At 50.6% G+C, this 17,341-nt stretch overlaps 1 protein-coding gene across 5 annotated transcripts in view; it reads left to right on the forward strand.

Annotated features, from left to right (window-relative positions):
- The window catches only part of LOC144726233 (uncharacterized), a 58,862-nt gene extending 43,120 nt beyond the window's left edge, over window positions 1-15,742 (forward strand). For all 5 annotated transcript variants that reach the window (XM_078604763.1, XM_078604767.1, XM_078604768.1 and 2 more), the window contains exons 7-9: window positions 1,548-1,652; window positions 3,120-3,298; window positions 5,485-15,742. In XM_078604763.1, coding sequence (XP_078460889.1) covers window positions 1,548-1,652; window positions 3,120-3,298; window positions 5,485-5,596 — 396 coding nt within the window. In that variant the 3' untranslated portion in view covers window positions 5,597-15,742. The remainder of the gene's footprint in view (window positions 1-1,547; window positions 1,653-3,119; window positions 3,299-5,484) is intronic.
- The last annotated feature ends 1,599 nt before the right edge of the window (window positions 15,743-17,341 follow it).

Genomic DNA, 17,341 nt, shown 5'->3' on the forward strand with positions numbered 1-17,341 from the left:
TGTGTGTGGGTGTCTGTGTGTCTGTGTGTGTGCGTGTCTGTGTGTCTGTGTGGGTGTCTGTGTGTGTGCGTGTCTGTGTGTGGCGAGCTGTGTGTCTGGGGAGCAGTAGTGTAGTGATTAGCGCGCTGCGCTCTGAACCCGGCGACCCGAGTTCGATTCCCGCTCACGGCCAACACCAGTGACGATTATCTAAACCGGTCCCGGGCCTCCCCTAGGTCGACTCAGCCTAAAATGAGTACCTAGTGCGATGTGTAAACATCGCCGCTAGGGAGACAAAGGCGGCCGGGCGTGGTGTTGGCCACCCACCCCCTCGTGTGCCGTGCCGGCCTTCATAGGTGCTCGCTAACAGCACTTGCCCCTACAGTCTGTTAAGGCTATACGGGGGATCTTTGTCTGTGTGTGGCGAGATGTGTGTGTGTGTCTGTGTGTGTGCGTGTCTGTGTGTCTGTGTGGGTGTCTGTGTGTGGGTGTCTGTGTGTGGCAAGCTGTGTGTCTGGGGAGCAGTAGTGTAGTGATTAGCGGGCTGCGCTGAGAACCTGGCTACCCGAGTTCGATTCCCGCTCACGGCCAACGCCAGTGACGATTTTCTGAACCTGTCATGGGCCTCCCCTAGATCGACTCAGCCTCCTATGAGTACCTGGTGTGGTGTGTAGTAAACATCGCTACTGGGGAGACAAAGGCGGCCGGGCGTGGTGCTTGGCCACCCACCCCCTCGTATGCCGTGTCGGCCTTCACAGGTGCTCGCTAACAGCACTTGCCCCAACAGTCTGGTAAGGCTTATATGGGGGATCTTTGTATGTATGTGCGTATGTTGAACTTCTTTCGCGCCATACATAGCCAACCGTGCTAATCGGAGGTGCGGGGGTAGGACAACAATCGACACCCACTTGTGTGGCTGTCGATTTGGGTGGGGAGTGGTCGCGCGATGGTTAGCTCAACGCGGCTACGAATCCATAACCCTCGGTTCGATTCTCGCTCATGGCCATCACCGGTGACGAATATCTTCACCGATCCCGGGTCGTCTCCCCAAGGTCGACTCGGCCTTAAATTAGGACCAGGTGCAATGTTTAAACATCAGCGGTGGGGAGACAGAGACGGATGGGTGTGGAGCTATGCACTTTAAAATCTAAATAGAAAAGATTTTCTTTAGAACTGCTTTCTGTGTTTTAGTTTGTTGTCCTTCGCCCGCACCTCCGATTAGCGCGGTTGGCTACGCAGGGTCCGAAAGTTTAACACGTACGTACATATCGGCCTTATTAGGTGTCAATTAACAGCACTTGCCCTATCGGTCTGTGTTGGCGACACGGGGAAACTTTTGACTTTTTTCGTGATGCAGTGGTCTAGCTCACCACTGGGTGGTGTACGTGCGTTCCAAGTTTTGCTTTGTTTCGCATTTTTAAACTGAACTCATGATCTCACTTTACGTCTCATCTCATTTAACCTCTGTCTCACCCGACCTCTCTCATCTCACTTGACCCCGACTCTCATTTGTGTATTCCCCTGGTCTCTCCCCCTACGTTCCTGACCTGTGACCCCTGATCCCTCAGGCAACGCCCCCCTTGTCGGTCCCAGTGGGCGAATCTGGTCGCGGTGTCGGCATGAGTCTCGGCAGCGTCTCCTGGCAGAGTCCTTCCTTCAGCCCACCAGTACAGGTACGGCTCTCTTCTCCTATAACGCGGTGGTAGTTTGCGTTGCTGAAATCCCGTTATAATACATAATATAGGGTGTCAAGCACTGTTCCGCGATAACGCGTGGGATGTGTAACGCAGGCTGAATAAAGACTGGCGCGTGGGTAGCGTCTAGAAGCATCCAGTAGCATCCTGATGCCTTGCGCGATGCTACCGTACGACCGCTTATTCCTACTCGCTGCGACGTAGTTCCATTCGCTCGACGGCGTTATATCCAATTGGCATCCTCGTGGAAAAAAACGCGTTCCCTAATGCATTCAACGCGCTGTGTCCAATTCGCGTTATGAAAACAACATGCGGCGTTAGAGGAGAACGCGGACTGTGCACTGAGAACTCGGCGCGAACAGCTCATGCAATGTTTTCCGCCTCACCCCCCCCCCACTCCACTGGTGTCCTCAAAGTACGCTTTGGTGTAGTGAGCCATCATTTGTTTACAGCGCGAGTTAATCGTCGCCGCCTGCGGTAGTTTCAGAGCAGGGGGTGATGTCACTGTTGGGTGTAATTCCAAACAGTAATTTTTGCGTCTTCTTGGTTCTTTCGGTAAAGTCACGTAGAAGGAAAATAATAAAAAATGAAACATTTTATTATTTAAAAATAAAACATTTTATTACGTTTTATTTTGTATTATTTTCCTTCTACGTGACTTTACCGAAAGAACCAAGAAGGTGAATCCCTGCAGTCACGAAAGAAGCTTTAAATCGAAATGTAATTTCGCGGGTCAGTTTTCCGGTTTTTCTCCTTCCCATTTAGAATCGACATCATGCGTTTAGAGTACTTGCCTGCTACAAATGTCCACATGATGATAGGCCACTTCGTCGAGCTATCATTTGTGATAGCCAAGTCGCTTCTCAAAAAAAGATCTGTATAGCTCAGTGAGCCTTACCTGGTATGTAAGAAATTGTTTAGTTTAGTTAACTTCGACTTTGTCCAATTTGGACCATGGCGCCCAGCACATAATGGCCATCGTTGTTTCAAAATGACGTTAGGGATCTTTTGAACGTCCGCCAAAGTGGATGGCGTGCATTTAACGGTTAATACGCCAGCAGCAGTAACCAGCCTCACTGAGTCTAAAGACTTCTTTTTAAAGGAGGCTCATGCTACGTTTTTTTCGCAGTTGCCGTGCTTCATTCTCAGCGAGCAATTTGCTGGTAACTTTTCAGCATTGGGGACACTTGGCCAATACCAGTTACAATGTATGTTTTTTATGAACTGGGAAGAAACCGGAGAAACCTGGAGGAAACCCATGCAGAACAGAGGTAGAGAGAATATAAAACTCCACACACAGAGGGCGCTTGAGTCAGGAATCCAACCCAGTGACTGCTTGCTGCGAGGCGCAAGTTGCTACCCGTGTTGTTGTTGTTGTTGTTGTCATGTTCCGTGTTTATCTCCACGGTATCCGCATGGCGTCTCCGGTCCTGTTTGGGGATGCAGGTATCGCCGACGCGCCCGCGCGTGGCTACGGTTGCCGAGCACCGCCTGCAACATCACCACCACCACCACCACGCGCACCACCCGCACCACCCCCATCACCCACATCACCCACATCACGCCGCCTCGCCCAAGGCCCACGTTCTACTCTCCTGCTCGCCCAAGTCTGGGCCTGGTGTCAGGTGCGTTCTCTCTCGTGGCTCTGGTTCCAAGTTGATTTCGTGTAACTGGGTGAGCGAGAGCTCGGAGAGACCAGAGATGAATCTCAATTGCAAGGGTGACCTGTGGGGGTCAGTGGGTGAGTGTGTAAATTAATAAGTGGGTATGGAGTGGGTGGGTGATTGATTGATTGATTGAGCGGGAGAGAGTGGATATGTAAGTCAAGTCAAGTTAATTCTGTGTAATGAGGTGAGCACTCAAGAGACCAGGATAGTCTCATTTGTCGAAAAATTCTGAAAGCAATCGCGAAACATCTTGAGTACAACATGAAAGCAAATAGAAATCCGGACAAAAATAATCAAATGGAGACCAGTGCAAACACAATTGCGCGAAAGAAGAAATTGAAAAGGGTGCAATAACTTAAATCAATGTGAGATGAAGGTACATACCCAGTAACAGAAGTTGGCTTTTAACAAATATTCTTCGTACAAAAAATACATTCCTGTAAACACAAAAATAGAGTTAAGGTTATTATTGCACTCGTGTGTTAACAGAGATATGGACAGACATCCATAACTCCACTCGGCCAGGCGGGTGAGCTGGCGGGTGCTGTGGTACAATAAAAGCGGACTTCGACGGAATCACTGATATTAGCCAATCAAATAAAGGGAGTGTCACACCACGACTCGATCCAATTAGTTGCTTGCCAATGAGTTGATTGCCAATGAATCAACATTTTCAAGAATGCCGCCCTATCAACTTTGAGTTACTGCCGGATCGGCTGAGCTGAATCGATACGACGATTAACCTCGATTCACGATCCAAAATGACCATATATGGGCAAAGACAACGCCCCCATCGGCCAACACCACACCCTACTTCCATATACAGGAACTCGACTTACAAACGAGTTAGGTTCCAGAGGTCTGTTCGTAAGTCAATTTGTTCGTAAGTCCCACTATACTCTTGGTGATTACAAACACGTTGTACGGCATGTACACTCTATATGGGGAATGGCTTTAGAAGTTATATAATCTCCTGTAGATGTAGTTTCACACTGGTTCTTCAGGTTCTGCAGATGTAGATGCCGCCACCACCGCCGTCTATTGCATGGCGGTTGAACTCGCGACGCTCGGTCCGAACAGGCAAACTGGACATACGGACAGGTTTTGTTCGTATCTCTGAGAGTTCGGAAATCGAATGTTCGTAAATAGAGGGGTCCCTCTATGGGCAAATCTCTGATCGTTGATTTCGTCGGGTGTCCGATTACATCGTATTACAGCACAGCGGTGGCGAGATTTTAACGACCCCGCCTTGTATACAGGAGGCCTTGGCTTTGATCCCAAACCTGACGAGCCTTTGTTGAGCGATCATTTGTGGGCCAGGTCTCTTCTGAAAAAATAACTGTACAGCTCGGTGAGCCTTACCTGGTAAAATAGAAAATGGTTTACTTTATCTGAGTCGAGGTGAGCTTTAAGCTGGTGAGGTTTTGCGAGTCAGGAGTGGTGAAACCAGTTGCGGTGAGCGACACCCACGTGATTTGCGTGTGGTGAGAAATACCCATGTTAGACAGGTGTGGTGAGGGAGTATTTATTTCTAGATTGGAAGCTTTCGTGAGTCACGTGACTTAAAGTCACGTTACGTCATTTTGGAGAATGTGTGCATCTCTGCTGCACCACTGACGCCTGTGTCCTGTTGCATGCACACTTATATACAAAACCAAGATTCCCCATGCAGCCTTTAAAAAATTGTTGGGAAAACTTCCGTGCGCGAGCACCTACTAAGGCCGGCACGGCGCACGAGGAGGTGGGTGGCCAGCACCACTCCCGACCTGACCGCTTTTATCTCCCCAGTGTTGATGTTTACTTACCACACGAGGTGCTCGTTTAAGGTTGACTCATCCGAGCAGAGAAGAGGGGCCCAGGACTGGTCATATATTCGTCACGAACGTTTGACTTTTGACCGGGAATTGAACTGGGGTCACCAGGTTTTTATTGCAGCTCGCTGATCATTGTGCCACCGCTAACCACTGCGCTACTGCGCGCTCCTACACATGCACACACACACACATGCACACACACACATACATGCACACATGCATGCACACGCGCATACATACATACATGCACACGTGCATGCATACGCACACTTACATGCACGCATGCACATATTCATACACCCACGCACACACGCATACACGCACACGCAGGAAGATCCGCGGGGAGGGGAAGAAGTGTCGCAAGGTGTACGGCATGGAAAACAAGGACATGTGGTGCACTGCCTGCCGTTGGAAGAAAGCCTGCCAGCGCTTCCTCGACTGAAATCTCACCTCCACAGCCCAGCCTAGTGCAGCCCGGCCCAGCCTAGCCTAGCCTAGCCCAGCCTAGCACCATCTGTCTCTTCGTTCCCCACTCCTACAGAGATTCCCTGACCCCCCCCCCCACCATCTGCTGTGGTGGTTTGGCCCATCACCCGTCAAGTGACTGGGGTCCCATCTCTGTGAATCGTCTGGAACTGCCGAATCAGCCTTCGTCAGTTTGCTCCGTCGTTTGGTGGTGGAGGTGGTTGTTGGTGGTGGTGGTGGTGATAATGGTCAAGACACGGGCACGGTTTTGCAACAAAGATGTTGGGTGAAGAGGGAAGGTATTAAGATCCGGCTGCGTGAGTGAAGTGGGGGTCCACACAGCTCGCGAGGACGAAGGTTGACATCAGGGGGGGACACCTCCGTTAACGCCGCGTCAATCTCGATGGTGGAAACCCTCCCAACGATGCAAACCATCGGGGAACGATCCACGCTCAATTTATTTTTTTCTCCCCCTTTTTTTCTGCGACCGGCAGAATCGTAGAGGAACGGATTGTGTCCCACGTGGGTAATTTGGAGCTGTGGGGGGCGTGGTTTTTTCTGCCACGGTGGAAGGTGGCCCTCTGGCTCGCACGAGCCGCCCGCGGTGGCATGAAACCACTTTGAGGGATGGGGGGTGGTGGGAGACATCTAATTTTACAGATTGCCACGGGATAATGGGAGTTTTCACGTTCCTAATTCCAGCCTATGACTCGAGACTAGTTCATGATGAAGATTAAAAAATAATCAGCAAGATCCTTGCGCGACAGTGACGGCGAGAGAGCAAATTTCTGTTTGAACAAAAAAATACGAACCCCGAGTTTTTATTTCGGAAACTGCAACGTCGCACGCTTAGCGCTGTTTCGACGCGAGAGGAAGTCGCAATTTGTGCGGACAAAAATGCGACCCAAAGCATCGCGCTACCACTCTCTCCGTTTTACCTTCCATACATAGAAGTGTCCACATTCAGAACACGATAAAAATACGAGAAACACTCCGTGGGATAAGTATTATAGGACGATACGATCACAATACAACTCTATGATTTATAAAGTAAGCTCTGCGATTCATATTCCTGCAGCTGACTAGGTAGGAACAGCCTCAGAACACGAAGACCCCTGTTGGTGGGAAAACTTCCATTTGTACTCGTGACAGAACAATGATTAATACGTGAGACTCTTCAAACTTTTTAATCAAGAGTTCAGCTCACTCCAGAAGTCGGCCAAAATCTTCCCTCTCCATTCATAAAAAAAGTAAAGCCTGCTCCAGTTCACACAATTGCTCCTTTCCTCACTGAAATTAGACAACGGGAAAGCATTGGACTAGGTAGGAAATCGATTTTTTTTTATTGACGCAGTCATTCAAATTCTCACGAACCGAAATGGAACAAATAAATCAATTCTTTTTTTGTTTTTTTAAACATGTAACGTTGACACAAAAGAAAACGTGCAAAATGAGCAAAATGCATGTGAAAAGGGAAGTCTGACAAGGTGGGTCAATATTAGCACAGGTTTTGGCACGAACAAAAACAGCTGCCGGAGATGAAGATCCAGCGATCAAGACGTCACCGTGGCCAAAGCCGCCGATAGCCGCAACCACCACCACCACCACCTTAGCCAACACAGCTCACTACCAACAACCCTTTTACCCTGTAATAGGTCCCCTTGTTGCGCAGGAGAGACGCGCAACCTCTGTCTCTCAGATTTACCCGAACCAGTATCCCACTATCTGCTCTTGCGGTCTTCTCCTGGATCGCCGGACTTTGTGGAGACCACTTCCCAATTCAATCAAGAGGTTGTCTCGGTACGGCTCAATTACCACCATTGGGCCATGGCAGTGAACCCTGATGTGGGCCCTAGGCGACTCCCCCTCATCACGACCATGCCCCCCCCACCGCCACCTCTCGGCTTCCCAGAGTTCCCGGGGCTCTACTGCAAAATGTCCTCGGTGCGATGACGTAACAACGAAAACCGGCCCTTCACTGCAGTCGTCCGCATCTTCCGTCCATGCCGCTGCGTCTGTCGAACCAGCAGCTAAATAATTGAGAGATTTGAAACTTTCACGGTTTACTGTTCCGTTCTCTCTCGGAGAGAGAGAGAGAGAGACGGAGTGATTCTGCGTCGCGGGCATAACCACAGACAAGCGGGGAAAGAGGCAGCCAACAAAGAAACCGGCGCCAACAATCGCCCCAAGCTCTGTGTCGCTATATACTGCGACGAATGGCGAAGTTCCATTCGTGAGTGCGCTTAAAGGGGGCACCACTGGCTGCTCGGGAAAAACTTCACAACCAAATCTCGGCAGTTTGGGGGGAGTGGGAGCTTGGGACGACACTGCGGAGTCGTAAGGATTTACTTTGGGTTTTTATTTTTTTATTTGTGCCGAGACTAGAGAGGGGGGGGGGAGAAGAGCAAAAAAAACTGATGTTAAAACGTGGAGAGAAAAAAAAATCTTCCCCCTACCCCCGCACCACAAACCCACGAGACAAAAAAATAACCGACTGAAACTATGCGTTTTGAGGAGTGTGCTGGAGATTGGGGATGTTGGCGTGGAGAGTGCAGTCGACGTGGTGACTGATCAGGGGGAAGTGTAGACAGAGCAAAGTAGAATAACTTTGGGGGGGGGGGGTGGCAGCGAGCGACGTATTGGTGGCAGCAAGAGCGGGGGCTAGATGCGTCCCAAGGGGTCGCGAAGACCCAGGGGATTGAAGGAGAAGAAGACGACGATGATGATGATGATGCTGTTGATGGGACGTGAGCGATGGGGGGAACATTAATGTGCCGGACGTGGAGTCGCTGGGGTTGCCACCTTTGTGCTACAAAAAGAAACCAGAGACATTTCATGGGAAGAAGAACAACACTTTCACCCAATACTGGAAGAGTGGAGAACTACATTTCAACGCATTGTCTCAAGTGGTATCTTATTAACGCAACTGACAAAAGGGGCAGGACTTTGTTTATCAACGTCTGTTCCCCAGGGGGAAATATTTGACAGATTGCCACAGTAACGAAATGGACAATCCGGGGAAATCCGGGACGGGTCGCAACCCCGTGGAGGAGTCACGAGTTACACAGCGTGCCCACCGTGGCGTGGGCCTCGAGGGTTGCACCACGTGCTTGCTGTCACGTGTCTCGTCTCACACGCCGTGAGTTTTCCTCTCTCTGCCAATCTCCTTTCTGTGCTCCTTCGATGTTGTGCTCTACCCTTCATCCGGGCCCTCAAGGCGGCTTCGTGATGGATTTGGGGCTAAGGTTTGAGAGGTGCTTTAAGAACAAATGACACGCTGCACTTATAAAAAAAAAATAGGGCAACTCATTTGTATAAAATACTACAGCGGTTTAAAATTAAAAAAATGTGGTTTCAGCGAGACCATTTACATGTTTGGGTCCTCGCTTGTTGGTGCACAATAGTGGTGTCTATCGCAGCCGGTCAAATGTTAAGGTAAAAAAGCATACACGTTAACGAGTAAGCATACAGTTTCTTTCGTTCGGATGTTTTTTCGTTACCAATTTACAAAGCGTTGAGTGAGTAGGGTGCTATATTTAATTACTTTTGCTAGCTGCCACACAAGGGCTGAGTTTAGTAGGTTTAAAGCAGGGCACCCACCGCCATCCACTTTTTTGCTGGGGACGAGATGATGATGATGATTGTTGAGACGTGAATGTCCAGAGACGTGGCCAGTAAACTTTGCCCGTGCAATGAGAGCAAGTCGCGGGAGAGTGGTTGGTGGTCGCTACTTTTTGCGCATTGAGCAAGGGCCGGATTTATGGTGGAGGGATAATCTCTTTGCTCCAATCGGATGCGGTTTCCTTAAGTATGGGGGTACCTCCCACCCTTGGCAGCCTTGTGGGGAGGGGGGGTGGCAAGGCTTTGTGATATCGCCCCGTGGTCCGTATCGGTTGGCATGCTGGATTTGCAAACCAGAGGTCGCCGGTTCTGTTAGATCTCCCGGCCACAGAATTGGTGGCAGTGCGGAAAAGAGTTTATAAAAAAAAATTGCTCTCTCTCTCTCTCTCCCGCCCCACATCCCCAAACCATCCATCCTCCGTCCACCCATCAGTATAAAACGGGTACATCACAAGTTAGTCGATCGGCAGGTCGTGAGCGGTGGGGGTCAAGTGTGGGTGTACTACCTCTTCGGAGAGAGACGTGTGTATGGCCGGCTTGGAGGAGTCGGCCAGAAACCCCCCACTGAGCAAGTTGTTGGTTCCCGAACCCTTTTCTGGCCACACGTTGGGTGGCAGTGTCAACAACTCAAAACAAAAATTCGCGGAAACCGCCATGCGGTAAACAACAGCTAAAAAATAATCTGCTGGTGGGAAAATGTTTTTGTATCTGAACCAGGTCGCCCTGGACCACTTGCCCCCACGCGGCCTCGTGGACCACAGTAATTGGGGGAAATCGCTTCTGTGCAGGGCCCCGTCTCGAACGGGCTCGAGAGCTCCCTCTAGCGAAGGCATTTGGGTCGGCGTTGGCGCGAGCAGGCAAAGTGCAGGGCGACAGCACCGTGACGAACAACTTTTTTTTTTATAAAATGCCCACCCTGATTACCGTTTCACTGGGTCGTGGTCACATCATTGGCAAGTGTTTGTCCGTGGTACGCTTCCACCACCCGACGTAGCCAAACTAATCGATGCGTCACGCGTGCAAGCGTTTTAACAACGCGTCATTGTTTCCGTCTTCCCCCGGTGAGTTGAAGCATTGTCACGACCAGAGTGGGCGATTGGATACGGGACGTTTCATTCCGACTTGCTGGTGACGCAAGTGTCTCCCAGTCTTCTGGGTTTTTCCCCTCCACATTTAGAAATGACATCGCGCGTTCAGATTATTTGGCTGCTATAACTTCCACGCGATGATGATGATTTCAGCTACTTTGGTTGAGCAATCATTTCTGATAGCCAGGTCGCTTCTGAACAAAAAGCTTCATAGCTCAGTGGGGGGGGGGGGGGAGTCTTAACCGGCAAAATAAACGGTAGTTTATATCGTCGATGTTAAGAGGACGTCATCCGACATCGCCTTCTGGGCCTATTGGGGCACTTGCTCACACAACACCACGGATCTCTCTTGGGAAAATAGCCAGTAAACTCGGGGGGGGGGGGGGCTGGGTGGTGGTGGTGGGGGGGATTGGGCAGAGATCCCTAAATCCGGCCCTGCCAAGCGAGTGACTGGCAGAACGGCGACGCCACTTCCGCGACACGATGCCAAATATTTCACAGCGGGGAAGTCCAACTCTCTCGGTTCGCAGACTCAGGAGTGGGGGGAAGGGTTAAAAAAAAGTGGCATTTTGTGGTGTAACGGCAGGAGCTGACTTAGTTTTTTTCGTGTTGTTTGAAAAGGATGAAAAGTTGAAGGTTTAAACGGTGAACATTTTGTCGCGAGCGAGGCCCAGCAAGCGGCTGCAACGTCGTCGAGGTGCTTTTCCAATGTCGAGTTACGCCGTAAACACGGCGTGGTTAGTAATACAAAAGTAAAATTGTGAAATAATGACTACAATAGTAAAACAAAAAAATCGTTCATACTACTGCGCAGGGTTTATTTTTTCCCACGGTTGTGCCGATGGTTTTTTTGCGGGGTTGTACGGCCCGCCCGTTTCGGTCCGGCGTCTTGTCCCGACGTTTCGCTCCCACGTCCTGCGTTGAGGGCCCCGGGGTGGGTGCCTGGGAGGTTCGTCTGCAAACTGCATTTTTTAGTTGCTGCTGCTCTTGAACAAGGCTCCCGAATTCTAGATTTGAAGCTTTCGTGACTGCAAGGATTCATACGCTTAGGTTTTTTCGGTAAAGTCACGTAGGTAAAAAATTAATGAAATAAAATAATAAATCACGTAAGGCTCCCGAAGCACGTGGAGGCGAAAAGTCGGGCTTCGTGCCGAAACGGGCTCAAAGACCCCCCAAAAACACGTCGAGAGAGAGAGATCGCAGCTAACTAAAATTCAAACTTCACGCCCACGCGCCAACGTCATCCTCGCCGCGCAAACGTTCAGCCGTTTTAACGTCACCTTTTTATCCCCACAAGTCGCTTGTTGGAGAGTTGGTTCTCAATCGAGCCTCTCGCTCGCTCGTTCACTCCGTTGGCTCTGCTATGAATGTTGTTCATCGTTTGCGGCGATAAGAATGGTGGTGAGTGTTTAAAAAAACAAAAGGGTTCCAGGTGATGGCAGTAGAGTTGTGAGTCGATTGACGGGTGGGAGGGACGGTGGGGGTGGTGGTGCCCCCCACTCACATCACATGCCCACTGCCAAACCATCACAGGGGACCCACCCACCCCATAGGTGACACGTGGAAACTTGCAACGAACGTATGGCAGCACCACCGTCCCCCCCCCCCACCGTCTCCCCTTTACAGACGCAGGCGTTGTCCATGGTGGTGAGGTGGAGGGGGGGATTCCCTCGACCGTGTGTACTCCAGCACGGTACACAACTACACTGTGGATAGTTGAATGGGTGTCTTGTAACGAAAAACTGCAGAAAAATTCGATAACCCACAAAAGTGAAATGTAAAGTTAGCTTTGAGATGGGTTTAAGTGGGCGGCGAAGGGGGGGGGGTGAGTATTGATCACGGTGGAGTCATCTGTCAAGGCGGGGGGGGGGGTGGAGATTATTCAATGAATATTGACATGGTTTTTCAATAGGTGGTCAATCGTTTCAGTGAAACCAGGTGGGGTCGGATTTTAATAACTAAAGTAGCGTGAACACAAGAAAACGAGTTTTGAGAAATTGGGCACACCGGGCGGGTCACTCGCAAACTCGATCTATGCCGCTCTCAACCTGGTCAAACAAAGTCGGCGTGAGACTCGGGATCGTCTTCACCAGAGTTCCCGTGTCCCGAGCCTCACCCGCCGCGTTACACGGGAGAGACGGCGGGGTACGGGCAGAGGAGGTGCTTGCTTCTTCGTTTAACGAAAACAAAAATCAACGCTGGGGTTGTCGGCGTGCGTCAGTGACGAGCCGGTGTTGTCGAAAAAGATACATGCGGGTTGTCGATTTTAATGAAAACATCATGTGTGGGTTATCGAGTTTTTTTCTTTATCTCTATCGCCAGCTAACACCCCCCCCACCCCCCTCAATGATTCCCCTCATCATCAAAAGCGTGGCCTGCCTGCGGAAGATGCGTGTCCGAACGTGTTTGTGATATCGTTTTTGGTTTGTCACAGGAACGCACTTGAGATGATGGTCGTGAAGAGCACGACTCAGGTTATTCCAAACTCCAGTACTCGCGCCTTTCCGCGACTATCACCCGACTCCTCCCGTTCAGTTACAAATCAAATTCGTTTCGCGCTTCATGCGCCCGATGATGGTTAAACACGTCCCACGTGACGCGTAATTAACGCTGCCCTCCCTCATGTGGAGCACGTGCGTGCGTGCGCACACGGAAAACGTGTACACACATCCACACGGAACACGTGTACACACACAAGATGTCTACACACACGGGACACGTGTACACACGCAGAAGATGTATACACACGGGACACGTGTACACACGCAGATGTCTACACACACGGGACACGTATACACATCCACACGGAACATGTGTACACACACAGAAGATGTATACACACACGGGACACGTGTACACACATCCACACGGAACACGTGTACACACAGGAGATGTATACACACGAGATATATACACATCCACACGGAACACGTGTACACACACAGAAGATGTATACACACACGGGACACGTGTACACACATCCACACGGAACATGTGTACACACACAAAAGATGTATACACACACGGGACACGTGTACACACATCCACACGGAACACGTGTACACACACAGAAGATGTATACACACACACAAGATGTAAACACACACTGAACACGTGTACACACACGCACACCGAAATTTCAACCTTCATTTGAATCGGCTCTGAACGCAGTGCCGCGTGGAACTTGTTTAACAATGATCAGGCACGCGCAGCGCGCGACGAGTTGAATGGGAGGAGTCGTCGTTTGGTAAACGCGGAGAGACGCAGCGCGTTGGTGTGATGGCGGTCGTGGTGGTGGTGCGCCGCGGGGACTGGAGTTTGGCAAACCGTACGTACTTACGCAGTGAAAACGATGATTTTTAAGAGGGTGGGTGCCCTTAGTTCATCAGGAGTGCTCGGTGCTTTAATCATTCAGCGGCCCCGTCGTTTGCACGGGAGGCCGCGATCACAAGTGTCGATTGACTTGTCGCGTGGGCAATCAATCCACCCCACCCCCCCTCCTCCGTGCTACCCCCCCCCTCGCCGTCCCGTTTGCAAAAACAACGACAACAACAAGTGCTCGCGGCGGATTCACGTCCGTCGGCGGTTTGAATTGGAATTGAACAAAACGCATGCGCTTGGATCGATCCTTCAAGTGCAACCACACACACTTGTTCTGAACGATGAGACCCCCCCCCCCATTCACAAGAGGGGAGGAGAATGCCGGGACCAGGAGCTTTGCTTTGCGGTGGGCCGCCCTTGCAAAAAAACGAGAGATGCCCTCCGTATAGCCCCGATGGGCCTTAAATTCGCGCGTCTTGACGTGAAGATTTTACCGACGCGCAAAGCTCCGCTTTTCACAAAACGTGCACGGTGCTGCCTTGCCTGCATGCCCATGCGACCCGCTCCACATTGCCTGTTACAAGACGGTTCTCTGCACTCGTCTCGAGACCACCAAACTCCACGCGCGCTGTTGGTGTGGTGTAATCAACAACAACAATAATGGAGATGATACGGCCTCACTCGGCTCTCTCTCTCTCTTCCAGTTTCTTTTGAAATGCCTTTGGCCCGCCAAATGTATTTTAAACTTCTGTTCGGCCTTCAGTAAGGGGAGAAGGGTTCCCCCATCCACCCCTGGTTTAAGGTTTATGAAAGTACAAGTCAAAAGTGAATTGTTCCATAAATCACCATTTCAGGCATTGGTGCTCGATATGTTCAGTCCTGCGGCTAGAGCAAGTGGTGGGAATTCTACTTTCCTGTGACTGGCGGGGCGGAGGGGGAAGGCGAGTTTATCCTTAGGACAAGCACTGTTGATGCCTCCCACAAAGTGGTACGCAATTTATCGACCCCCCCCCCCCCTCAGCGTGATGATGGGCTGAGTCAGCCCTCCAATCTGGAAGTGAACTCGCAACGTGCTGGTTGTGAGCCGCTCGCTCTCCAGTTGAGCGACTTGGCCGGCAATGTTTATATGTCTCACCCATTAACCCCCCCCACCCCCCCATCTAATCAAATCTGATTAGCCGAAACAGTATTTTTCAGAGAGTGGGGTTTTCATTACAGCAAGTAATGGCCTCTGTGGTTCAACATTGGTTTAACTTTGAAAGCGCTCAAAGGAACCAAAGGCCCCTCCTGAACGTTGGGCTGCGTTCTGAGCGATTTGCTCAAGGGGCCCAGCCCTCCCAACTGATGAGACTCAAGAGGTCGAAACCAATCCGCAAGTTTTCCCCCGCGGGTTTGGTGCTTTGACTGAGCTGCGTTTGTCGTTACACTTAAGACGCGCGGTGTTGTGTTTTCCATGCTATTGTTTTCGACCGATAACTGGACTCTCTTGTGAGCGTCGTTTCAGTATTCCCAGCTTACGGATTTAACTTTTATAAATGCAGTATCCGTCATTCCATTGCAAAGTGCGCGTGTTTCGGTTACTTTAACGTAATAAACTAAAACAAGACAGATGCAATGCAACGTTGGGCACTATTCGCATGACATCTCGCTGCCGTTGAGAATCTCCAATGGTCGCGCGATCTTGGCCAATTTCTTTGTTTAAACGTTCGCAGTCGCTGCCCCCTTTGTTGTTGTTGCCAGTCCACTGCTGGATGAGGGCCTCCCCCCGCAGCTCGAGTACGACCATACTTCACCGCGCTGGTCCCATCAGTGCGGGGTTGGTGAACGAATGCATGCGGGAGGCATCCATTAACCGGGTTTCAGACGTCGGTCGTTTGTTGGCCGTGGCGCTGGAAATCGAACTCAGGTCGCGAGATATACGAGCGTTACATTGGCGGCAGCGGTTGCGTTCTGAGTTTAAAGCAAACAAAAGCTTGTTCATGGCTGTAGCTGTTTCTTATTAATATACTCTCGGTTGTTCGACGCGCGCAAACGAAGAGTCTCACTTGCCGTTGCCGTGTTCTGCTCCGCGAGATCGCAAATGTGAACCGGAATCGTGTCGTCCTGGATTGATTTTTTTTTTGTGTGTGCCGCTTGGGTTGGGCCGCTCAAAGAGTCGGAGCCAAAGCTTCGAGGGGGCGGCGGGGGGTGGGTCACGGAAAATTGCATGAAATATGAACAACTTTCTTGGTTTTCTTTCGGGGGGGGGGGGGGGGTAGGCCCAGTTTTAAACAGGCTGTGAAGCGCGCGTACGACGCGTAACGCTTCAACACACGTGCGCGAGCGAGCCATATGACCGACCGATGGTGACGATGATGATGACAATTTACAGGGTTTATTATCATCGGCGCGGGGTTGCTCTTAAGAGATGGAACGCTCCGTTCTCTCGATCGCTCGGCGGGCGAGGAAGCCCCCGAGCCCCGTCTTTAAGAACCGCGAATCGAGCGACGCCGTTCACGAGACATATTGAATGTTCGATGACCGACGGAGACAGTGGTTGAACTAGAGAAGCTACTTCGAGAGTCTGCCCCGCACCCTCCCCCCATCATCTCAACACCCCTGAAAGTTGTTGTTACACGGGTCGTGAGAAAAGAAGATGTAAGGGGAAGAAGAGGGGAGAAAAAGCGTTAAAAAAATATTTGTAAATCGACGCGACAAAAAAAAACAAAAAAAATATTTAGTCGGAAATAATTCGCGCCGTCGTCTCTTTTGTGATGTTGTCTTCCCCTGGTCCGTAATGACACGCCGCCTCTTGAACTTACTCCGTGACGCGGGGGGGCTTAGCGATGGTGTGAACTTTTAGTCTCGTGGTGTACCGTGATGTCGTTAGTCTCGATAATGTACTGCAGTTAGTTCGGCGATGTTAGTGAGTTCGACGGTGCAGCAGCTGGGCTTGTTTGCGGCGAGGTGGTCGAGAGAGAGAGGGACACGGGAGGAGGGCCGAAACTACTCGCTCGAACTCGGGGGTCATATGACGACCCTCGGAATTCCGCACAGACGGGGTTCACGAACCCTCTCGTCGTGCTGCCGTCTCGAGGCCAGGTCTCAAGGCCCCCGGCGGGTTTATTAGAGAGTTTTGACAAATCTCTGCGTAATCTGGCGGTGGTGATAATTTGTAAAAAAAAAATGAACGATTGAATTGGACCTTCAAATTTGACTTTTAAGTCGCGCTGCCCAGAGCTCTAATGACGTCACCGCCATGTGAAATGCCATACCCTCTTAATACAGTGCCAGTAAAGTGACGTCATTGGAGTGCTGAGGTGGCGCTGCTGAGAGCCACCTTCAGGCGTTATCATCAAGGAGGCTTCGTGCGACACTTTTAAGTATTCCAGTCAGATTCAGAGCTGCGTGCGTTTTCCCTCCGGAGCGGTGGTTCTTAACCTGAGGTGGCACGCCACCCCCTGGGGGGGTGCGAGTCATGGCCAGATTCATCCTTTTTTATAGAAGGTAAATAACCGAAAAGACAAATTCGGCACGGGCGCGTTACGTTACAACTTACTTTGTTTCATCAAACTTACGTATTTATTAACGTTGTATATGTTGTTGTTTTTTTACGATTGAGGCTGCAGTCAAGGTTAAGAACCAATGCTCCAAACAACCCAACAGAATGTCGATTTGATAATTGGTTTTGTTACCCTTCTATCTGGCAACAA

This window comes from Lampetra planeri, chromosome 23 (genome assembly GCF_965212315.1).
Source record: "Lampetra planeri chromosome 23, kcLamPlan1.2.h2, whole genome shotgun sequence".
NCBI classification, from domain to species: Eukaryota; Metazoa; Chordata; class Hyperoartia; order Petromyzontiformes; family Petromyzontidae; genus Lampetra; species Lampetra planeri.